We start from the raw sequence: 26,325 nt of genomic DNA on the forward strand, positions 1-26,325 counted from the left end.
CTGGGGGGCTTGGCTTGGTGTGTCTGACAACGGCAGAAGTTATAGGCCCTACAGGTTTTCTTTCAGAATAAAGTTATGACAGTTAGTGGTTTGTTGTCTTTTATGAAAGAGTTTGGATTAATAACTGCAAGTTGCGAAATAATTAGGTTTACTTTAGGCAAGAGAAATTGAATAATAGAGGCCAATAGACTAGTCGCTTCCGGGCGTATCAAGAGGCTAGGTATCTCGACAATGTTGAAACTATTGTGTTAAAATTAAAGTTATTTTTGTTGTATTTTAAACATTAGTCTGGTGGCTTTTGGCCCGAGGTTACCTTCTACTCTGAAGTCTATGTTCCTCGAGTTCAGCATGACACAGGGCATGTCTGACTTAGCTTTGCCTTTCTACAACACAACTTATACCAAACCAAAGTGAAAGTACGGTACTACTACTAGGTTAAAGTAGGGGTCGAATGCGATTAGATTCTAATATCCGTGAGGAGGTGGACTTGGAAATAGCTACGAGAACGTAACTAAAAACGCTGAGATATAGGCCTACTAACGGAAGGTTGAGAGATAAGGTTTGTTATCTAGACTGGGAAAGTGACTAGACGTTTGGATTATATGATAAATGGATGCCTATATACCCATCTGAAATAGAAAAAGTAGACCACATTAGAAAAAAACTAGCAGCAAAAATAAAATGATACTTTACTAATCTAAAAATGATCAATGAGACATAGGGCTTACATCATTATGGTGTTCTTATTACCTGTAGGACAAAAATTCACCTTGAATTTTAATTTCCATGCATCATTTGAATCCTTAAAAAAATGTGCTCATTTCCACATTAGAATATCTCTTTGAATCAGCACAGTTTCTTTCCTGAGTCTACTATAAGACTAGATAACAAACCTATTCTCTACCCTCCATGTTTCAAGATAAAAGATGGTGCTATACTTATAGTTCCACGTAGCAATTAAGCCCAATGCAAATCACAACGGGCCTCAGTAAGCAAAATTGACAATATTTTTCATCAAAACAACGATTTATTATTGTTATTTATAATACCTGAAACGGGTATAAATCGTATTTAAAAACGAGGCGTTAAGCTGTTACTTATGAAACGCCATTTTTAAACGGGAGATGTATGTCGGATAAAACAAGGCTTCATTGTCACTACATTGGCCTCTGTAAGTTTAATTAGTCATAATAGTATAAAATTGTCTTATTTTTAAGATTTTACATGCATTAATAAAGAAATTGAGTTTGCCACTTGGAACCAAATGCACCCAATCGTAGCTAAAAAGTAAAAACAAGCACACCATTATATCTCAATCCTACCTGAAACGGGTATAAATCGTTGTATTTAAAAACGAGGCGTTAAGTTGTTACTTATGAAACGCCATTTTTAAACGGGAGATGTATGACTGTGTATGTCGGATAAAACAAGGCTTCATTGTCACTACATTGGCCTCTATAAGTTTAATTAGTCATAATAGTATAAAATTATCTTATTTTTAAGATGTTACATGCATTAATAAAGAAATTGAGTTTGCCACTTGCAACCAATTGCACCCTATCGTAGCTAAAAAGTAAAAACAAGCACACCATTATATCTCAACGTTTTTTGCTACGTTCTCGTAGCTACTCTAAGGCTTATGTTTTCCTATGCTTAGGCCATTTTTTGGCACTTATTTTTTGGATGATTTACAATGCTTGCGATAGTTGTACATGTACCAGCAATTTTTCTGGAATTTTCCATTAAGGTTTTTTTTTTATAATTAAGAGGCTCGAGCACTAACTGTATAACTCTGAGAAATATCAGATTATGCAGTTAAAGAACCCTGTGCATTGAATTAATGTTTCCTGTGTGTGTGAAATAGCTTTATTTAACATCACCTTTCACTGAAGTGTTATAACTCGCAAGTACCAGCTGATGACTTGATTTTTATAGATGAGGTTTTCATAATAACTTTTAAACTGCCTTTACTTGTCTTAAAAGTCCTCAGAACATTTAGAAGCTTAGATTTTCAATAAATAACGAAACGGAATATTATATCCATGTTTTAATCTAATAAAATTTTCATCTATCTGTATGAAATAGAATCAAAGTTATTTAAAGTTTTTGTCACTTTATTATATATTGCAGAATTCAAGCCTCTCCTGTCTTGATATTCATTGATTACCATAATGAAGTGCCTTTCTCCAGTTAAAAAATTCATTCAAAAGCATCTGGTTTTTTTTCATAAGAATTACAATTCAAGTTCAAGACATGAAAGACTAACAATGCCATACAGATAGGCAGTCACCAATCAGAATATATGAAATTTTACAACTGTAATGTTCAATAGGAAATCAAAGGTAGGTCTATTAAAAATTTCATCTAAGCTTTTACACAGATATGGGTAGGCTAAATATTGCGCTCATTTCCACATTAGAATATCACCTTTAATTAGCTCAGTTTCTTTCCTGAGTCTACTAGGCCTACTCTTTCCTATGCTTCAGTGAATAAAACTATTTAATTCTGTGTGGAACTTGGAAGGCTTTCCGAAATGAAATAAAATGGGTTTGATATCTTATTTTTCTGCACCAATCTGCAAGCCTGAAAATAAGGCACCTGTCACTGACAATGTCAGGCACAGATTCAGGCTTTGTCAGGCACTAAACCTCTGGTGCCTGTCATTTTGTCTGGCACTGATTTGTCCTTTTTATACGTCCACATTCATAATGTGAACGTATTATGCCGTCGCCCCTGTCTGTGTGTGTGTGTGTGTGTATGTATGTATGTGTGTGTGTGTGTGTGTGTGTGTGTGTGTGTCTGTGGTTCGCCTACAGGGCGCAATTCTTCATGGATTTTCTTCAAACTTGGTATACTTATTCCTTATACCCCAAGGAAGATCCCTATTGTTTTTGGTGCATGCCCGACCCCCCGGGGCAGAGCCACGCCCATTTCTAGTATTTGTTTGTTTGTCGTCTACAGGCCACATTTCTTAACTAATAATCTTGAAACTTTGCATACACATTCTTTGTACCCTAAGGAACATCCCTATCGTTTGGGGTGCATGCCCAACCCCCAGGGGCAGAGCCACGCCCATTTTCTTTTCGTGTGTCTTTGTGTCGCCTACAGGGCGCAATTCTTACTGGATTTTCTTCAAACTTGGTATACTTATTCCTTATACCCCAAGGAAGATCCCTATTGTTTTTGGTGCATGCCCGACCCCCAGGGGCAGAGCCACGCCCATTTCTAGTTATAAAGAGCTGACAGTTCTCACTATAATAGTGAGACCGTAGAGAATGGAAAGATAATATATAGAAAATCAATCAAATTACTTCATTCTCAGCGGAGTAATCGCCGTTGGAAGAATAGTGTAGTCTCGGTTGTTATTGCTATCGTTGTTACGATAATAAACAAAGTCTCCATTATCCATTTTAAATTAAATTATTAACTAATTCAACCAACCGCTGCTCTAGAGAGTTGATTATGGATTTAGCATTCTAATAATGATTTATATAACATTTGAGGCCAAACGAAAGATCTGCAATAGGCAGATTAAGCTCTTACATAATGTATTTTTAATCATATTAATTTGAAGCGACTTGATGTTGCAATGTAAATTTTGAGTCTATTAGCATTATTTGTTTGTACTGGATGTCACTAGTTGGTGTGCTCGGAGCCGGAATCTTCCGCCTGTTTGTTAAATCTATCTAGTAGAAATTCAGTATAGTACAATGTGTATATATGATTTTAAAAAGGAATACCGACCTCTTGACATTTACATCCCTTTAAACATATTTTATTTCTTCAGTCGATTTATAGCTTTCTTCTTTGCTCACATGTTTGTTTTTAAAGTGTGGGGTTAATGGAAGAATATAGGGTTATACGAAGACCGACTAGATTTAAATACATTAATCTTAATGATTTGAAAACCAGATCCGCTGGCAAGAAAGTTTTGTTTTAATAGTCTTCTCACTGGTCTTCCTCAAACTCAACTAAAATTCAGCGAATCCAGAATCTCACAGCAAGAGTGCACACAGGATCCTCATATCGCGGCCACATAATCCAAGTACAACAAACCCTTCGTTGGTTACAGTTAGAGCCCGGATCGGCTTTAAAGTACCCTGCCTAACTTATCATTGTGTCAGTGGAGAGCTCCTGGTTATCTCTGTGAATCAATACAACAGTATATTCCTAAAAGACAGTTGCGTTCAAACAATCTCAATCAACTAGTAATACCAAAGTGGAAATTTAGAAGTTGGATTCACTCCCAGTTGAACTGCGTTTTGTTACTTATTTGTCAATCTTAATGTATTGTGTGTAATTATATTAAAGCCAATCTTAAATTTTCGATTAAAAACTCATCTTTTCAAAATTCATTACAAAAATTTAAAAAAAACGTAGAGCCAATGAACTTTTGCATATAGTTTTCGTATGCGCAATGAATATGTTTTGTGAATTTGGCGCCATATAAATGGACACATTATTATACGTCCACATTCATATATTGCCGTCGCCCCTGTCTGTGCGTGTGTGTGTGTGTGTATGTGTGTATGTGTGTATGTCTGTGTGTCGCCTACAGGCCACAATTCTTAAGTGATCATCTTCAAACTTTACATACTTATTCCTTATACCCTAAGGATGATCCATATTGTTTTTGGTGCATGCCCGACCCCCAGGGACAGAGCCACGCCCATTTTTTGTATTTGTTTGTTTGTCGTCTACAGGCCACATTTCTTAACGTATCATCTTGAAACTATGCATACTTATTCTTTGTACCCTAAGGAACATCCCTATCGTTTGGGATGCATGCCCGACCCCAAGGGGCAGAGCCACGCCCAATTTCTTTTCTTTGTATGTCTGTGTGTCGCCTATAGGCTACAATTCTTAATCAATCGTCTTGAAAATTTTTCATATGAATTGCTTATACCCTAAGTATGATCCCTATTGTTTTTGGTGCATGCCCGATCCCCAGGGGCAGAGCCACGCCCATTCCTTATATTTATTTATTTGTTTGTCATCTACAGACCGCATTTCTTAACGTATCATCTTGAAACTATGCATACTTATTCTTTGTACCCCAAGGAACATCCCTATCGTTTGGGGTGCATGCCCGACCCCAGGGGCAGAGCCACGCCCATTTTCTTTTCTTTTTATGTCTGTGTGTCGCCTATAGGCCACAATTCTTAATCAATCGTCTTGAAAAATTTTCATATGAATTGCTTATACCCTAAGTATGATCCCTATTGTTTTTGGTGCATGCCCGACCCCCAGGGGCAGAACCACGCCCATTCCTTATATTTATTTATTTGTTTGTCATCTACAGACAGCATTTCTTAACGTATCAACTTAACATACTTATTCCTTATACCCTAAAGATGATCCCTATTGTTTTTGGTGCATGCTCGCCTCCCCGGGGCAGAGCCACGCCCATTTTTTGTATTTGTTTGTTTATCGTCTACAGGCCACATTTCTTAACGTATCATCTTGAAACTATGCATACTTATTCTTTGTACCCCAAGGAACATCCCTATCGTTTTGGGTGCATGCCCAACCCCCAGGGGCAAAGCCACACCCATTTTCTTTTTTATGTCTGTGTGTCGCCTACAGGCCACAATTCTTAATCAATCGTCTTGAAATTTTTTCATATGAATTGCTTATACCCTAACGATGATCCCTATTGTTTTTCTACCCCCAGGGGCAGAGCCACGCCCATTTTCTTTTCTTTTTATGTCTGTGTGTCACCTACAGGCCACAATTCTTAATCAATCGTCTTGAAAAAATTTCATATGAATTGCTTATACCCTAACGATGATCCCTATTGTTTTTGGTGCATGCCCGACCGCCAGGGGCAGAGCCACGCCCATCCCTTATATTTATTTATTTGTTTGTCATCTACAGATCGCATTTCTTATCGTATCACCTTAAAACCTAGCATACATATTCCTTCTATCCTAAGGAACATCCCTATTATTTGTGGTGAATACCCAACCCCCAGTGGCAGAGCTACGCCCATTTTCTTTTTTTATGTCTGTGTGTCACTTGCAGACCGCATTTCTTAATCGATCATCTTGAAAACTTTTTTATACTTATTCCTTATAGCCTAAGGCTACTTTTTATACTTATTCCTTAATCCTAAGGCCGACCTCTATTATTATTTTTGGTGCATGCTCGACCCCTAGGCACAGAGCCACGCCTAATGTTTGTGTGTCTTGTGTTTTGCCTACAGACCGCAATTCTTAACAGATCCTTTTGAAACTTTGCATACCTATTCGAAACGTCATGCTTTTGGAATAAAGACATCGATTGTTTTAAAATAAAAATTGTGTTCTGTTAATGTGAACGAAGTGTTAAACTGATAGCAGTCCTACAACCCAGTTTTATTTCACAGACCCTCAATGCAAACTGGACCATATCAAACAAAACAGGAATGTGGACGTATATTGCTGCGTTAGCGATGCTCTTGTTATTGATATTAGTAATACATGTCAGGCACTAAGTTGAAAATGTCAGGTACTATTTCACTAGTGCCTGACATTTTGTCAGGTACACATATGTTTCTGCCTAGTCTTCACTATGTTCCAACTGTCAATGGTTCTGTTACGTGCACTCCAACATTTACATGGGCCTCCAATTTTATCCCTCCATCCTGCACACAATGGGAAACTAGGGATCCTCTCAGCCACAAAGGCTCTTAGAACTCCTTATTCTAGTTAGTAACTATCTGCATCTTGGTGGTATGTTTTCAAAAAGATATCAACATCTAGTTGTCTGTCAATTAGATTAAAGTTATCATGTTCCAAAGCATCAACAAATCAAACTAGAATTGCGCGCAATGCTGAAGGCTTTCACGGTCGCAAAGGCGTCACACGATCGCCAGATATATGACAAAAGACTATCCCCACCACTCCCCCCCTCCCCCCAAAAAAAACACACTCTAACATAACTCAGATATTGACCCCTAAACATGCTCCAACTCATAAAAATACGCTGTTTTCAATTTTCGATCTCTTTTTTCGGCTACCCATGACAATTAGAAAAATTGTACAAGGGTTTCACACAATACACTACCCAGTAGAATCTCGATTGAGCAAGTTTGAAAGAAATCATTGGCGGCTTTTCCGAGAAAAGTAATTATATATATAACTGTTAAATTAAACAACGGATAACTCCTACCTCTTAAAATGATTTATATAATTAGTAAATAATTATTATTATCTAATGATTGTTGTTTTGACATATATAGTGTAACCAATATATACATTGTACTTTTATAATCAATATGATACTGTGCATTAGTCGTGTTTCTGTTCTTATGAATTGAATTTCTTCATGCAATATTTGTAAATCGCCAGTAGGAATAAATGTCTCTAATATAGATACATTATGCTGGCTGGAAATTACACGGTAGGCTAGCCTTGGGGACTGTTTGTAAATCGCCAGTAGGAATAAATGTTTCTTATATAGATTCTTTATGCTGGCTGGAATTTGCACGGTAGGCTAGCCTTTGGGACTGCGCTGTATCATACCGTCTGTCGTTGAGTCAACTGGCGGGGTTTCGATTCCCCGGTTGTACGTGACAAGGAGTAGGGTCGCCTGTCCAACCTCGTTGTTTTTCTCCGGGTCCTCCGGTTTCCTCCCACTGCTAATGACCCCTACGCGCAAGCGAATTATTAAAATAACGAACCATATGTTAGTCCCGAAATGACCTCTAAACATGCTCGTACCGCGGCGCTAGTCTTCTTTTATATAGAATTCCAACCGCCAAGGGATCTTTTACGCTCACACCAATGTGTACACGGGACTTCGGAATCGCGTTCATGTCAGCTACTCAAATATGTAACTGGTTCAAAAATTGATTGAATATTCAATGAAATATCGCCAATTTTCTGGTTTCGTGCACGTTAAAGATTTGACGTCACTAATAAAAATTTAATTTTAATTAGAGATAGAGTCCATGCTCAAACAACGTCATGCCTTTTATCACAGGTGCAATATTCGATACCACTGTACGATATAACTGCAAACGATTAATAAATTGAACTTTCTTATAAACAGCGCGAGCCGTCGATTTCTGTCCAGATGATTACCGGTATAAGATAATTTTGACACAGAAGCAACAATATTAATTCAAAGGCTAATTATTACACACAGCAATCAACTATTTCTGTTACAGGGTCACTAAACCCATATTTTGGAAAGAAGAAAACACTCATAGTTGAAATAATTTCAGTTCAAATATCATCACTGATAAAAGCACTCGTGAATAGACTCTATACGTTGACAAAACGTACAGATTGTATCCTCCACTTATGTTTCGCTTAACAATGAAAGGTGCCGTGTTCAATTTTCGATCCCTTTGTTCTGCTACTCCTGAAATTTGGGACTACTGTACAATCGTTTTATGTATAACACTACCGATAGGCTTCTCTGTAGAAGAAGTTCCAAAAAATAATTATGTTGACTTTTCGAGAAATAGGCCTCTAAAAATGCTCCAAATCATAAAAATACGACATTTTCGATCTCTTTTTTCGGCTACCCCTGACCTTTCAAAAAATGATACAGTGGTTTCACAAAACAGAGTACCCATTAGCCTCTCGATTGAGAAAGTTTTTAAAAAATCGTTGGGAGACTTTCCGAGAAACATGCGTCCAAAGTTGCTCGAAATCGTAAAAAACGTTACTTTTCAAAGTCACATAACTTTTTAAATTTTTGATAGAAACATGCCGCTTTAGTACCATCCGATAGACAATTCAATTGGCTATTAAACGATATAAAACTTTAACTAATCGATATGAACACAATTGATACATCGCATTTTCCGCACAGGCACCCATTTTTCACAATTTTGTCAAAGTTTGGATAAATGTCTTGACTACTTCCGGTGATTAGAGGATTTTCATTTATAGTTCATGAACTAGTTTGGACCTTCGACTTCATATTCTATAAATTTTAGAAAAATCGTTGGAGCCGTTTTAAAAAAATAAGAACTCTACGATTTGACCAAAATGCGAAAAAAAGTGAAAAATCAAAGTCAACATTTCAGAACAAAACTTATATTGTTGGAATCGGATTGATGTCAGCTATCCAAAAATATAACTGAAATTTCAAAATTCCCAAAAATAAAAAAAATAGAAAATTTTGAAAATTTTCCATTTTTCACCAAAAAAATGAGAGCGACAAAGTTTCTAAATTCCACAGTTTTGAACTGCTATCGGTTAAGAAATGTCTCCAGCTATCCAAAAATGTATATATCTGAAGAATCCATTGAGAATTAAGAGAATAAGAGCCGATTTTCAATTTCCGTGCACGTTAAAGATTTGACGCATTTCCGCTATGCGCACAAATTTCATTTTACATTTAAGCACTAACCACCATCCATTTTCAAGGGAGAAAACCAAACTTCAGACCTCTATCTCTTATAGTTCCTGAGATATAGCTTCCCCCCCAAAAAAATAATAAGAATAATAATACCTAGTAAAAACAATAGTCTTTCACCGAAGGTGAAAGCCTAACTATGTATTATAATATGATTGCATCATGTAATTCTCTAGTTGTTAAAAACTGTAGTGTATTCAGTATAAAATTTTTATTAACTTTTGTCAATATTCATACGACGAAAAATCAATCTATTTATTGCAGTCTATTGCACATTTCCCGGGAATGGCTGTATGTAGAAATTTGATGTTGTTCGTATAGACTAAATATAATTTCAAAAATTCTTCTTCCACTCCCAACCTCCAGGCCTTGGATTATTTAGATAGCAATGCTCCAGTTTTATTTTTTTTTTCATTTACATTTTCAAATAAGGTGATAAAACAGATTTTATAGGGTAACATTCCTGTAAACTGTAAAAATAGACCTATATCTTTATAATTTTATCTATTCTAAGTGTTTAGTTAGTTGGTTTGTATGGTTGATTATTACAGAAAAAGTTTTGGGTTACAGATTGTTCAACATGTATGCTGAGAAATTTCTTCTGTGGAATATTATCTCTGATGTAATATCTGGATATTGAAAAGATGATAAATGACCAATTTAAGAGATTTGTGAAAACAATTCACCCAAGTTAATTCCAACAACCTTTCTTCTGACACTATCAGGAACAATGTGTCTCAGTTCATTTTTCTTTACTCGCATGGTTTTATGTTCATAATTCCTAATTTAATTAAATAATGCTACAGTCTTTGTAGTCATTGTATCCAGTCCTCATCCTAGAAGCCTGTGTTGCTAATCTTCTCAATTATTGAATGATTTTATTCCCACAGTCTAGCTTAACAAAAGACCCAAACATGTAATGGTGATATAGTGACAGCCAAATGTGCATGTCAGGTTTATACAAGGTGGCGATTGTCTGCTTGTTTTAAAGAGGATGATCTGGTTTCCTTTTTCCACTCTTCTTACTATTTCCATCTTCCATTAAATACAGTTAATAAATCTGTTGAAAAGCCTTGATATAAGGAGTGGAGTTCATATAGTGATCTAATTTTATCATATGATTGATTGTTTTATAAGTTATTTACTTGTATCACCCATAAGTAGAAGTAGCATTCGGGAGTATTTACAATTTACAGTTATTTGATCATGTAAGTACACATTTGTTTTAGTACCTATTTCCTTTCTCAAAATCTATTTATAAATGTAATGTTTAAAAAACAAAATATTTTTTTTCTAATAAATTTGCATAATCAAATTTAGGATACTAGACTGACTGGACACAATTTCTTTGATAGAAATCCTGACATGGGTTTGGACAGTTGACAAGAAAATTGTGTTTAAGAAATAGTAATCATTTAGGTAATTGGAAAATCTGAAGTTTAATATAGTGCACGTTTAAGATTGTTAAAGTATTTGGAATTCAGCAAATAACCTGTTTTAGTTCCCCTTTCTTCTGTATTTTTCTGGGTTTCATAACTCATTTTGTGATGTCTCATTTTATTTGATTATTGAAAGGTCAATAGTCAGTGTTTTGGGTGGTCTTTGTGGGTTGGTAAAAAAAACAATTTTTGATTTGACATGTCATTGCAATTGACTATATACAGTTACATCAAGCATGATGAAATTAGATGGTAAAAATTTAGTCAAATCCACCAAGCCATCACTGTACTATACAACTTTTAAACAAGGGTAGATACATTTTTTATTCGCACATGTTAAAAATAAATGTAGCTGAATGAAAAATATCTGTCAATTAGAACGATATATGTACCATTTTCTGGTTAGTTGTTGGTAGTTTAGGAGGCATAATCAGAAAATATACAAACATTAGATGTGCACTTTTGGACTTGGTTCCCCCCTCCCAAACAATTCAGGATCTGCATGCATTCAAATTCAGCTAAACAGATGTGATTTATTTAAACATGAAAAGATTAATAAAGAAAGGGAGGTTAACTTTTTAAGCCGGTCTTTATAAATTTTGGTCCAAAAATCTAAATAAAACAAAACATGTTTAGATGTAGGTTAGTGTGACATAGCTTATACCTCTGACATGTACATAGAGAAATCTGATTCTTTAGGTCGTCTGTCTTGCATTCATTCATTCCATCGGCACATTATGTAAATTCCTTACTGCTCCTTGCAAGGTTGAACTTAATAGTAAATATTACACAAGGTTTTAAACCTGTGTAAGAAGGTTGTGTTTATTGATCCAGATGGTTCGTCTGTCACCTGAATGTTAAACTTGTCTCATGGAAAAATACAAATCGCGCTGAGAGTTGAATGGTGAGTTGAGAGATATTTAAGCTCTCCTTCTTAGATATTTTTTTAAAATTCATTTCTTAGTACAGGTTGTAAAGTTTGAGAGAAGTATTGACTTGAAAACAAATCAAATTGTTTCATTGTAATGGCACCTCCTTTGTGAAGGAATGGTTGTGTTCAAAAATGGACAATGGTACAGTAGTGAACCTTGGCTAAAAATAAAAGAAATGTTGGAAGATGAAATGAATTGTCTGTTCAAATTGTACTAAATGTATGATGTAAAACCTTTCAGATAAATGACTTCTTTTACCAGTGGCAGGTGCAGATGATTCACATATCTTTTAAGTTGAAAAATGTATTACCCCTTACAGTTTTGAAAGCCTTTTATATCTCCATGTAGTCTGTTTATCTTACACTACACCAGAAGTTTTATCTATTCTTAGAACAAATTTTTTGAATTTTAATGTTTTTCTAAAAACTTGAAAGAAATAATAGATACAGCAAGATTTTTTTCCCTTTTATATGCTCACATATTGTTGTCATCCATGTTGGTGCATCGCCCGCAAATTCCTTGTTCATGCACTATGGGCTAAAGTTAGTTTTAAAATCTTGTGGGCCCTCCAGTTGCTAAACTTATTTTCGAATACATGGTTATGTTTATGATTTGTATAATAATTGATAGCATTACAAATAACTAGAAGTCTACTATGTTTCAATTATTTCTGATAATTACTGAATGGGTTGTTTGCTCTTGATCAGTTTTTAGTACTCCCACCCATTACATATAAAAGAATAAATATGTGACAACCTTTGTCGACTGCTTAGACAACTCAGCTCCTGTGGGTGTATGATTTGTTGCCTGGCAAAGAATAAAATGATGTAAATATTTGCATAATGAAGGTAAATATGTGAAATAATATTTTGGTCAATATGTTGAATAACGTTTGTGTTTTCAGAAGGGACTGAGGTCAATTTCACACCCGCTGACAAGCATGTTTCACTTCATGAAAAAAAATAAAATAATGCCAATATGGATTTTTTTACAATGTGGGTCCCTTATTAGCATAGAATTTATGAACCTGTGTGAGATCTCTTATATTTATGTTACTTTTAACAGGTTCTTGTTTTTTGAGGAGAGTACCTGTATTATAGTAATCCCTACCCCAACTCACACATACCAGACAAAATGTAGGCTGTACTTTATACACCTGATTAACGACCATTTCACCTGGACCTGACCTCATCACAAACTACATCTTTATTTTTTTTCTACATGACTGCTTTTGTAACAGCTATTGTTAATCAAGTGCTACAATGTACACATACAAGTACATCTTAATTTATGTCGCTTTCTCAACGGTCACTACACTTTCAATGGTGCTATATTTTTATACACTACTGGGCATATTTTATGTGATTGATTGAATATTTCAAACAGATCCTGAACTTTTAAGTTCAAATTTGATCGTATTACAGGTAAGACTCAATGTTTGAAATTAATTGAATAACGGAAAATTTTAATTATTATTTGAATATTTAAATATTACAGGATGTGTGTCTACCTACAGGATACATGTCTTATTCACTGCGTAATGTCACAACCTCTAATTTGTTTTATGTATGTCATCTTTTGACAAGAGATGATATAATGAAACATGTAACCAATCCTGTAAATATATATTTAGACCTACCTACTTGCATTTTTATACGCCAACATTTTCATGTGGATGTATATTGTCGTCGCCCCTTATTTGAAATTTGAAATGTAAGTTTATAACCCAAAGATCTTGGTTCCTTTTGATATTTGTGTATATCGGACTGTAATTTCCTGAATTATGACCCCTGATTGTACAAAAATCACGTTTTTTAGCTTGTGGACCCCATGGAAGTCACAATTTTATTCCGATTTAAAAAAATGTTTGAATATATTACCGTTACACCTTAATGATGGTTGAGTTCGAATTTCGTGAAAATCGTACCAAAACTGCCAGACAAAATGGTCTCACCTCGTACGCAAACAGTGTAAAAATATGGTATATCAAGGTTGTGGACCCTCTAGAGCTCACAATTTTGATCCAATTTTGATGAAACTTGAAATACATGTTTATAACCCAAAGATCTTGGTTCCTGTCGATATTTTTCGCATATCGGATCGTAACTTCCTGAATTATAGCCCTTGACTGTACCAAAAATCGTGTTTTTAGCTTGTGCTCCCTCTAGAGGTCACAATTATTATCCGATTTAAAAAACGTGTGAATATATCACCGTTACACCGTAATGTTGGTTGAGTTCGAAATTCGTTAAAAATCGGGCCATAACTGCCGGACAAAGTGGCCCGCCCCTCGTACGCAAATAGTGTAAACATCTGGTATATCAAGGTTGTGGACCCTCTGGAGGTCACAATGCTGATCCGATTTTGATAAAACTTGAAATACATGTTTATAACCAAAAGATCTTGGTTCGTTTCAATATCCGCACATATCGATCGTAACTTCCTGAATTATGGCCCCTGATTATAGAGGTCACAATTATTATCCGATTTAAAAAAACGTTTGAATATATCATTGTTACACCGTAATGTTGGTTGAGTTCGAATTTTGTGAAAATCGAGCCAAAACTGCCAGACAAAATGGCCAATCCTCCTACGCAAATAGTGTAAACATCTGGTATATCAAGGTTGTGGACAGTGTTGATCCGATTTTGATGAAACTTAAGAAATATATGTTTATAACCCAAAGATCTTGGTTCCTATCTATATTCGCGCATATCGGATCGTAACATACTGAATTATGGTCCTTCATTTTACAAAACATCACATTTTTAGCTTGTGTTCCCTTTAGAGGTCACAATTTTTATCCTATATAAAAAAAAAATGTGTGAATACATCACCATTACACAATAAGATCATGGTTTCTTTGGATAATCACGCATATCCGAACGTAACTTCCTGGATTATGGCCCCTGATTGTTTGAAAAATCGCATTTTTATCTTGCTAATTCTCTAGAGGTCACAATTTTTTTTCTGATTTGAAAAAACGTTTAAATATATCACCATTCCACCATAATGAAGGTTCAATTCGATTTTTGGGAAAATTGAAATGAAACTGCCCAACAAAATGGGCTTTCTTTGTACACAAATTGTGTAAAAGTATGTAATACGGAGGTTGTGGACTCTCTAGAGGTCACAATTTTTATCAGATTTTGATGAAACTTAAAACATATCTTTATATCCCAAAGATCTGAGTCCCTTTTGATATTTGCGCATTTCAGATATAACTTTCTGGATTATTGCCCCTGATTGTACAAAAAATCGTGTTTGTTTTTAGCTAGTTCTCTATCCATCTCTTGCAAAATGTGGGCGTATCTTGCCTGGCAGCCGCTGGTAAAATAAGCTTACATAACTTTTACAATGTCATTTTAATGTTGTTGAGGATTTTTTTTTTCAATCTTTTATTGGGACAAAATGAGATAAATTATTTGAACTTAATCTTAGTTATAATAGTGTTATTTTGATAACTGTAGGTTTATAATACATTACATAATGGATTTGTTTAAAATAAAATAAATCTGTTTTAATTTGATGCCATCATCATCTTGTATACTTTTTTATAATCAATTATTCTTCATTTTGTACTCAAAAGTCTTGATGTGCACTGAAAGGGTTAGACATGTAATGTCACTGCCACAGATAAGAATTAGATTTTTGTAGCGCAATCTTAATGACACATGCAAAGAGCAAAGCTCGTGTTCAGCCAGTTGCAACAGTCGGAGATTCTTATGGGTGAAGACCAGAACTCTCATTTCATTTTGCTTTAACAGCATCTAGTTGTAAGGAAGGGGCCAGAAACTGAGGTACTCTGTACAATTTAGCATGCAGACTAGAACTCTCATTTCATTTCGCTTTAACAGCATCTAGTTTTTAGGAAGGGATGAGAAACTGAGGTACTCAGTACAATTTAGCATGCATTTAAAGAATCCTTAACAGTTTTAATTTGAAGAATAGCTGATAGGCAAAATATCTTTCATAGCACAATGTATAGACCTGTCAGTGTAAAAAAGTAGGGCCGAATGGTTAACATGTGCGCGTTGAATCAGAATGTCTGTCATTGAGTCAAGTATAGCGTGGTTTCGATTTCCCGCTTATACGTGACAAGAAGTCGGGTCGTCTGTCGATCCGCATAGGTTTCTCCAGATACTCTGGTTTGCTCCCACAGATAAACACCGCTACACTCAAGCGAATTATTGACATAGTTTGTGTCAAGTGGACGTTAAACCCTATTTCTCTCTCCCCTGTTTTAAGAATTGTCAATTTTTGTGGCTTAGGTATGTTTTGATTTTAAATAAAAGAAAGAGTAGATTTGAGTTTTAAAAGCAAATGTGGCCATTGTGAGGTTATATCTAACAGTTATTTGACTCCAACTGAACAGATTCAAAATTTTCAGTCTAATCCACACTATTATTCAAATGAAATGAATTATCAGTATAATAGATGATGGATCCTTCATGTAAATGAGCATTCTATATGATGATGTTGGTATACATGTACAATGTTTTGTGGTAATATTACATGGAGATTAAATAGAATTTACCTATTTCTCATGTTCTAGATAGATGTAGGTTAGATTAAATGAGGACAGATTTAGATGAAACTAGACACTAGCTCATCTTAACCTCATTTAATTAAGTAGACATGGTATCATTATGTAGAGTTTTCAAATATTGACAAAATATTCACTTCATGTACATTTTGAAGGATGTGTCTATTGGTGGAACAACTGTGTCTACCATTCAACCACTTAAAAAGATTGAAATTATGTAGTTACATTTGGGACAAATCCATTTGATTTGACTATGAGTTTGTAATGGTTCTGATAAATAAATTACAAACCATCAAATTATTTGGGCTAAAATGCCATTTGCAAATAATGTACATATGCAGTCCACCTGCAGTTTCAAAGGTCTTGATAATATACTGTTTTAATATTATTATGACAGTGAATATATTAATGTATAAACTTCTAGGTCCAAACTAGTATAACTTGTTCAGATTAAATAGTTCATAAAGGTCAAACAGCCATCATTTCATTTTGACTTGTGATAATATAATGAGCGGGGGAACATTTGGATGAAGCTGTAATTGGTAATAATTGTTTCTGTAGAGGAAACTTACTTGCTTGACAGGACCAAAGCACTTTAAATTTGAAGCCAACTACATTATATTAAGTTGTTTACTTTCAAATAAAATAACTTGTTTTGATATTAATACTTGAATTCTCAGACAGTTAGCTATAAACTTACATGCTTTCACATGTTTAGATAGGTTTTGTGGGAACCTCATGAAATAATAATTCATTTGAATTGTGTACCAAGTGGACAGGATTATTTTGACTAGATTTTATTGGGTTATTTCTGCTGTCTAGATGTTACAAGATGGGGAAGATCCATAGCAAATTCGTGAAGGTTTGATTTAAGTTTTAAAATTAATTATTTTCTCTTTTTGAATTTGTCAGGCAATTGGTTTGTATTTTGATGTACATTATATGTAAATTTAAGATAAAAAGATTTGATGCATGGGTCACCATTTACTTGGAAAATCAAATTAAAGGAAATGTACCTCTTTGGTTTCTATTAAAGTTAATTCAATTATACTTTATGAATTCCTTCTACACAGTTAATTGCAAAATTTCACACTAATTGAATTTGCAAAATTTAGTTAAATCAAGCAGATGGGTTCAACAACCGTTTTATAATTTAAAGTTCAGCTTTAGGTTTACTAACCCACTTTGTATGCTGGTAATATATTGTCACTACTCGTATCATTATTTTGTAAATAAGTTAAAGAAAAGTAAATAATGAAATGAAAAAAATAAAGAGATGAACCCTATCAAATTCAGGTTCAATCTCTAATTTTTTTCAGAGTTATTGCCCATGTCAGTACTCAGTAAGACCATCCAGAATTTGCATAACATAGAAAACTCCATAAAAATCATTGTTTACAGTAATTTAAATATAATTATGTTACTTTTGCTCGCTTAATCAGGAAAAGGTCATATTTTCAATAAATGAATTTGGTATTAAATCCATCATATGTTGGCCTATATTGATTGTGCATGGATATCAGTGGTATGTATTGTTGGCATTCAACACTTGTTTCTTACACCATCAACCGCTAAAAATAATTTCTGGATCCACATTTTCAAAACTAAAGGTATAGAATATTAAACAGAGCTCATAGTGTTAATAGGGCAGACTGCGTCTTTATTAATCTTCCATTTTAGCAACATGCGTCCACTGTCAGTACAAAATCGATACTAGATGATGTAGATCAAACTTGGACTTTGATTGAGGTTAGAGCGATCCTTTCGTATCGCAGTCATATGGCTAAATCTGTTTATTGTTCACTCGTCATCAGTGTGAAAAAATAATTTCTGTTGACGTTCAATCTAATTCTTGGGCGTCTAAAAGGACAATTTTTGCATGAAATAGCATCAGTGACTTTATGCAATGATCAATTTTATCAGAGGGTTTGATAGTTTGAGTTGACTCCTGGTGTGTGTTTTCTCCTGGGCACTTGCGCATGTCCGAAACTGATGTTTGCCTTAACAACGAAACTATATCTACTTCCTGCGGTGTGAGTTGGTTCTTGGTCACTGGTCAGTACAGGAAAAAGTATATCATGTACTTGATTAGAGTTTTGTCATTAATAAACATACTTGTAATCGTGATTAGCTGTTGTTTTAGTGATCAGTAGTTACATGATCAACGGATCTAAGTTGATTGGCTTCATTTATCACAAATATAAAAGTATGGAATTTCTTATTCCGATTTCTTTAACATAAATATATATTTATTATACCATCCCATACATTCAAACATGTATGTAGACAGCCCAAATACAAGAGAGAATGTTCGCATAGTGGACGGGTATAATAATATACTAAATAATAATAAAAAAGATCGTCAATTTGCATCCGCTCGTGGTAGTAATACTGTAAATATCGGTAGATAATAGTCTATGATTTGACGGTAAGAAAATCTTAGGGGAAATCCTATCATGAGGAGTCAATGCACACCGCGACTGTAACGGTGTGAGTTGACTCCTGCAACTGCGCATGCGCCAAACGGTAATCACACACCAGGAACCATCTGAAACTGCCACAGAGGGGTTTAAGATTTTATTACGGGTAGATACACCTGCCAAATATTATTGTTCTAGCTTTTTGACTAATTGTGTATGATGGATCACATACTCTCCTCTGAGAACTTTATTCTGTTAGAAAAGAATTCCTGAAATCTTTAGTATAGATAGAGTAAAGTATGTATTATCATGTTCTGATTATGATAATAAAAGTTTGTAGGTAGCCAACAGATTGCTATTATAGTATTTGTTAAATAATGATGTGAACTTTGGATAGGTAAAAAAATGAGAATTGATGAGTCACACAACCCTTTGTACTCTTTTTTTGTTCAACTGCATGTACATGTATTTTCACATCTTTAGTTGAACACATTTTATGACTCATTCAGATCATTGTCGTGTTCTTTTCCTCAGATTGCCAGAACAAAACATTTTAGAGTTTTTCTTACAATGAGGAAAATTGGTCACCTATTATATTGTTACATGTACTGAACTTTGTGTATCTACTCTAAAAATCACTGTTCGTGCCTCATCAATTGTTTATGTTAAAGATAACATTTTGTTTATATTTGACATTAATGATTTAGGCTAATGATTAACTCATTCATTTCAAGCTTTAACCCTGACTTATGATGGATTATTCTATATACTGTATGTCAGTGAACATCTTTTTAAATATTGATTGGTATTATATCATGAAGGATATACTTTGATCAAGACCTGTAGCTTTAATTTTTCCATTAGTTAAACACAAAAATACCGGAAACTTAAGGCCGACAGATTGGAGTCAATCATTGTGTCAATTGCTGATCATATCGTGTATATTATGACTTCATGCTTCAAGTATCAATTTTATCTACTCAGCCTTCTTTAATATAAATCCATTTGATATGCAGTCAATAATATGTCTTGTCAGGTCTACTTTATTCTGATGTTTTACGACCACGATTTCTAGGTATTTTGGGGGGTCAAAAATAAGTGATCATTAAACCTTAAATGAAATCTTTAGGATCTATTTTAAACTGGGCTATGATAGGAATTTGGTCTATGTTAAAATGAAATCTCCAAAATATACAATTATCTTGGTTTGAAGCAGGAGGTCTCAACTATAGTGTTATTAAATTTCATTGTTTCCTGAATATGACATGAGATTGTCACAGTAGATAATGTCTCGACCTTTCAAGGGCTGTTTATTTTTTTACAGTATATCTTACAATATATGCTGGTGGATATAGGAGTATAGATGATAGCTTTACCCTTTGCTTTGTAACTTCATACTGTTGGAAATACTCTTCATTATACTGGTACCAGTACATAGTTTAATCTTGTCAATTATTACATTTTAGGCATAAAGATAAACAAGTAGATTTCAGTGGATAAAAACATTTTTATAAAGAATTTACAAGTTTGATGAACACAATATATTTTTGCAATGATGTTGCTTTGTAAGGAAATTTGAGTTCACGGTATACAGTAAATAAAAGTGAATTTAAATATGTAAACCAAACATCAAAATGTGATCAAATAGTCTTAATTATGTGGTCTGAAAAGTTTTCTAAACAAAATATTATGCCGTTCCCAGTTGCTTTACAGGTTTACTTAAAGGGCACATAGGATGGATGACATTACTTTTCGGTACGTATAGCCAATGGTTAGGGCTGGACAATATTTTCGGTAATTCGATAAATCGCGATATTAAAATTTGAATTCCGATATTTTATAAACCACCTAAAAAATCGTGGTATAATGATATATCGTATTGTGTGTTTTTCTATCAATATACCGTATTTTACACGATATAATCACGATATTATGTGCTGCATTTGGGATGGGATTGACATCAAACAATTTACGACATTACGTCACGATCGATGACTCGGACATGACTTGTCACTTGTTCATTGACAAGGCCTACTAAGTACATGACTTGTCTAGTACATTTCTCGATTATTAAACTTGATAAATAAATTCATAATTGAAAAATTTATTATTTGATTTATAGAGGCATTCCCCTCTTGCCGTTGGAATTTGTCATTATAATGTCAAACCCGTCGCTAATGCTGTGCAACACTCGAATAACCAGCCAAGTAAGTCATGGCGTAATATCTTCTCTTTGCTGTCTTCGGTCGATTTATCATTGGCACTGTTAGGAAACAGTTTTTATCATTTAATGTATGATGCCGTTTGTTAGTTAACTATCATTTTGTGTGTGTGTTTGGGTTGGGGTTTTTTGCCAATTTTTAAACTGAAGCCGATTTAAATAAAAGTAAAATGTTATTTGTAAATAAAACTAAATTGCGTCTAGATATTCGAGATTTAGACAAACTCCAGAGTTACGCGCTGTTGTAGTATACCGAATAGGAAAAATTACATCTGGTTCTTTGAGTCTACTCATACCCACATGTTATTCAACATTTTGAAAGATGGCAGAACTTTGCGAAGCTCAAGCTGATCGAACAGTAGTAATAAAGCCAAAAAAACATTGCACGAGTCGTATATATGACTCTACTTTGGTTTTGATGAGAACGACGAAGCGCAAACGAAAGTTTTATGTAGATTTTCACCCAATTGAATATGCTGAACTTCAAGAGAGGGGGGAGGGAATGACCTGTTTTTAACACTTATATAATTATCTTTTATAATAAAACTAATATATCGGGATATTGTGATATATCATCGGTTTTTTTTTGGAAATATCGCGATATTTGATTTTACCAATATCGTCCAGCTCTACCAATGGTTACTATATCCACTTTACGGCAAGTTTACACCCAATCACGAAATAAATGAAGAGTTAAAATAAGGGCCAAAATTGAAAGTTACTTGAAACCATCGGCTCTCATCATGACATAAGTGGCCGACATTTCTCCCATTGGAATCTCGCTTGAAAAAACAAAACGTGTGTGTTTTATTATGACTGTTTTGTTTAATTACAGTTCCAGGCCCAAGAACGCGTTGCAAAGAATACAGTGATAAGGATTATTTTTATGGACTTCTTCTTACAATTGAAGTAAATAGAATTGCGCGATAATCGATATTTTAAAACTGTATCGATAATCGATTTTCAAAACACTTACCGACGATTATCGGCAATATCGATATTTTCCGCCAGCCCTATTATGTGGTCTTTAACTCATTTAAGGAATTATATTTATTCAAATTTATAGGTGACTTGATAATTGTCACCACCTAATATTATCACTGTAATTTCAGCAAGAATATAGACATGGTTATTCAGGCTCTTACACAGCGTGGAATTGGGGGACTTATGGCCAACCTCACATAAAAACTGAAAGTTATATGCTTCAAAATTGTATGACAAAGCTTCATAGAGTTGCACAGGACTACAATTACGGTTTTCAAGAGCCTTTCACTCTAAAATTAAGCAGTTTTCTTCACTCAAATATATGTGGGATTTACCCTTTAAAATCTCACCAGTTATCCACTAATATGTGTGATAATATCAAATAGTGTTTAATAAGCGATTGTCTAGTTCAGTTGATTACTTTTATGGTATATGTACTGAGAAAGCCAACATTAATATAGTTGAAAGAGTAATTAATATACATGTATTATTAAGACATAAATAATTACTGACATAATGAACTTTGCACTGTATGAAATTTATCACTAATTACTGATTAATTTTGGCATATATGACAGCTTTAACCTTTCAATAACTAGTGAACCTTGATTTGTTTTGTGATAGAAGCGCAGGTGCTTTACTTTAATTATGTACATAGAAAGCAGAAAATGTTTGACAACTGTTCAAAAGTTTAGACAATATAGTCTAATATTTACATGTGGTCTCTATGACCAGATTTGGTATTATTTTAGTCTTTAGAGAATTCAGATATTTCTTGGTGATCAAACCCAAATAATTTAGACTGAGGAAGATCAATATTAAGAAAGAATTTGTCATGCTTTTATAGTTTCCATCTTGGAATTTCTTTCTTGAGATAGGTGTTACTGAAATAAGGAAGCATTACATTGATTAGATTGGAGTTATTTTTTTTTTAAAAGAGGGTGGGGATCAAATTAATGATTGCTTATATAAAATTGTTCGTAATCAAGGATGTAAATAGAAGGTGATATTTAAATAAAATTAAATTGAAAACTCTTATTATATTTCTAAGAAACAATCTGTGATATATTTATTTATAAAAAGGAATCTTTAAAGATGCACCTAGATGTTGCAATGGCATCTTCACTATTGGTCCATATGGAACTGATTAGAGTAGTGTATATCATTAACAAAATCAGATATATCTCCTCCAAGTACTTATCTGTTAAATACATCAAAAGTAGTTTTACTTGAGTGGAAAGAACCCTAAATATTCTGCTAATTTCCCCATTATTATTTTAACATTTATCTAAAGGTGTTCTATAATATATACACATCAGCATATGGTTGTAATAATTTGTGTTATGAAACGTCAGAAACTGCATATTTTTACCTCAGTTCTGATGAATTGTAAACATTAAACTAAATGAATAAACACCTTACATAAACAGCTAGAGGATGAAATATAATAATATATTGTATAATGACTCAAACATTAATGATTCGATAGACATATACCTACAGGGGGGGATAACCTTTATTATATGATGTATATAAACAAAGATGTTTTTTATATCGTACAACCTGTTCTCTTTCAATTTTCGCCATTTTGAAATATATGTTACAACTTATGAACCCTAATAATGAAGTAATTATTTTGTTTCCAGTATTAGGACAAGCATATACCTTAACATATATTTACGATTTGACAAATTTACAAGTTTATATAAAAATGTTTTAGAATATAGATAAATCTGTGAAACACATAGCCTTTGTTTCCCTTCAATATAAAGCTTATTCTGACTTATTTTAAGTAAAAATATAAACAACATGGATACAATTTCTTGTATTGTCTGGGAATCTTTTCCGCCCACATGTCAGATGACTGAGTTTAATTTAAATTCAAACACATGGGTAATTACTATTAGCAGAATTTATTTATGAATGCTGATTGACATCTGATCAGTAGTTAATGTATCAGCATATTTACATGTAAATAGAAAAAGTTGTAGATTTAAACAAGTTTTATTTCTCCATGATTGCTTAAAAGTTCAAATATCAAATTTTATTTCTCCATAATTGCTTCAAACTGCGGCCAATTTTAGCAAAGGTTTAATTGGAATATAAATGTAATGAAATAGGTTCAAGTCCTACTTTTCTGCACCAACCATTCTGATTAGTAAAGACAAGTAAAACGAAATTTTGAACTATGAAAAACGAAACGAAATAGAATCGATGGTTTAATCAGATGGTGCACGAACCAGGCTAATGAAGATAAATATATGCCATGCAGTGTGCTATGAGTAAAATTTGGCCCAGACAGTGGTGTTTCTGCTTACTCATCAAATTCCAACTACCATTTATGTGCACGCCAACAAGTACTCAGAATCTCAGTTTTTCAACCCATGAAAATAACTAGACTAGACCTTCCATCCTGCACCACTGACAAGGGGAAACCATGCAAAAAAATCCTGAGGAACTTTCTCTTCAACACCAGGATCGAATCTGTGACTTCCTGGTTAAAGAGTCAGAATTTGAATATGTCTAATATAGTATAATTGTTCAATTTCACCTTTTTAATTGATCAAGTTTTACCAGCATTATTAAATTGATGCATCCCTGTGAGCAGAGCAGAGCAATGCAGATTATACAAATGGTGAAATGGTGGCCATACTCTAATTAGATCATGTGCACTATTCATTGTAATCACTGGGGGGTGGAGGGATGTTAAAGTTTTACATTTAACTGAAAAACAGATTGGAATTTGAAACTTTATAAATTTGGTATAACCTATTGTTGTTAATGAGAAAATAAGTGATCTGTTTTGATATATGTTGTATGACATATTTTGTATGACATTTAAATAATGTAGAAAGTATATAAATATTGAAAAGAATTAAAATATATAATATGTTGGTGTACATGTTATTGTTTAATAGGATATTAAAGCTACATTCCCAGAAAAATATTTATCGGGTGGATATTTCCAATAAAAGTATGGAAATTTTGGTATATATGGAAAGTAGAAATATCCAATCTTACTAGAAAAATACTGGATTCCCTGAAAAACACTCATGGAGCGCATACAGGACAAAAATGTACGGGATTCCCTAATCGACAGCCCCGACGATTAGGAGTGTCTGCACGCGTGACGTAAGAAGGTTGCACATGGAGATTGAGTGCTTGATGTACATGTTGATAAACTTTATGAAGAGTTAGACGTACAACACTTTCTGAGATAAAAATCACGGGAAAAGACGCCGGCAGTAGATAATCCAAGAGTTTAATCAGGCTTCGATATTTGTAATAAATAGTCAGCGATAAAGGCAACATCGTCTTTATTATGCAATGAATTCTCCTCCGACATCGCACCCGTTGTGTCACGTGACACAAACATGACCTCTTTTGATCGAGTTTTTATAACCGGGTATTCCCTGACAATTGCAATGTTTTGAGAAGGATTTGAAGCAAAATTAAAGATAAATTAATTAGCTTGAATATGTTTTTAGTCCAAATATATCATCAAATCACCAAGTTTGTACCCGGGAATGTATCTTTAAAGTAAGTAGTTCTTTTAGCTGAATCTGAATGGCCTCTAGTGATATAATGTGTGCACTTTAGATCAAAAGATATATCATTGATTTACATCATGGGTTTGATCCCAGGCCTTGGGGGGGGGGAAGGGGGGGTGTCTTATTATCATCAGGATAACCTGGTCTTCTTTGATCTGGGTTTTCTTGTGGTCCTCAGTGTTACTGCTACAGCTAAAGACTCCTGTGACCAAGTGAAATAAAGATATACCATTATGTTAGTCTCAAATTTACTTAGTTTGGGTTGATTGGTTGTTAAACCTTCTTCCATCCCACACAATTTTTGACCTGTTCATTTGCATATAAATAATACAATTATATTTTTACTATACTACATTATAAATTTTATTGTTACAGCTATACATATGAATAATTTATATTATTGATATCAATTTGCACCCTTACTAATACATGTTTATTTGTACCATTAAATACAGTGGGATTTGTGCTTGATTAACTATGTTACACCTGTTTATTGAACCAAATACACTTCGCAAGAATGTCAATAGGATCAGATCATAATCTTTTCTGGACATTCCTATTGAAGCGTTGTCATTGTATATAAAACTAAACATCTACATGTCTTTTTTCATCCACTTGTTTATTCGTTGACTAGATAATAGAAGTTGTAGAGAGGTGTAAACTTTCATTTATTCAATGTATAGAAAATAGCCTTTATTTACATACATACATTTGTGATTAGTCAAACATTCCAAATTTTGTGGACACCGATATACATAAATGTACTTAATTATTCCTGTTACTAAATTGAGAATCAACGGGGAGTTAAGTAAATTAAAGAAGGGGTTTAACGGAAAAGTCATCAAGTGCATAATTACAGTTACACGTAGTCTAGCTAC

General features: G+C 33.9%; 1 protein-coding gene across 4 annotated transcripts in view; it reads left to right on the forward strand.

The window, feature by feature from the left end:
- LOC126814536 (enhancer of filamentation 1) overlaps positions 1 to 26,325 on the forward strand; it is a 68,120-nt gene continuing 41,795 nt past the window's right edge. The window contains exons 1-2 of one of the 4 annotated variants that reach the window (XM_050539744.2): positions 1 to 81; positions 2,131 to 2,342. In XM_050539744.2, coding sequence (XP_050395701.1) covers positions 2,322 to 2,342 — 21 coding nt within the window. In that variant the 5' untranslated portion in view covers positions 1 to 81; positions 2,131 to 2,321. Of the gene's footprint in view, positions 82 to 2,130; positions 2,343 to 11,675; positions 11,698 to 12,552; positions 12,574 to 13,075; positions 13,150 to 26,325 lie in introns of those variants that run through there. The other 3 variants (XM_056099377.1, XM_050539746.2, XM_050539751.2) reach the window with 3 other exon arrangements.

Source organism: Patella vulgata, chromosome 3 (assembly GCF_932274485.2).
Source record: "Patella vulgata chromosome 3, xgPatVulg1.2, whole genome shotgun sequence".
NCBI classification, from domain to species: Eukaryota; Metazoa; Mollusca; class Gastropoda; family Patellidae; genus Patella; species Patella vulgata.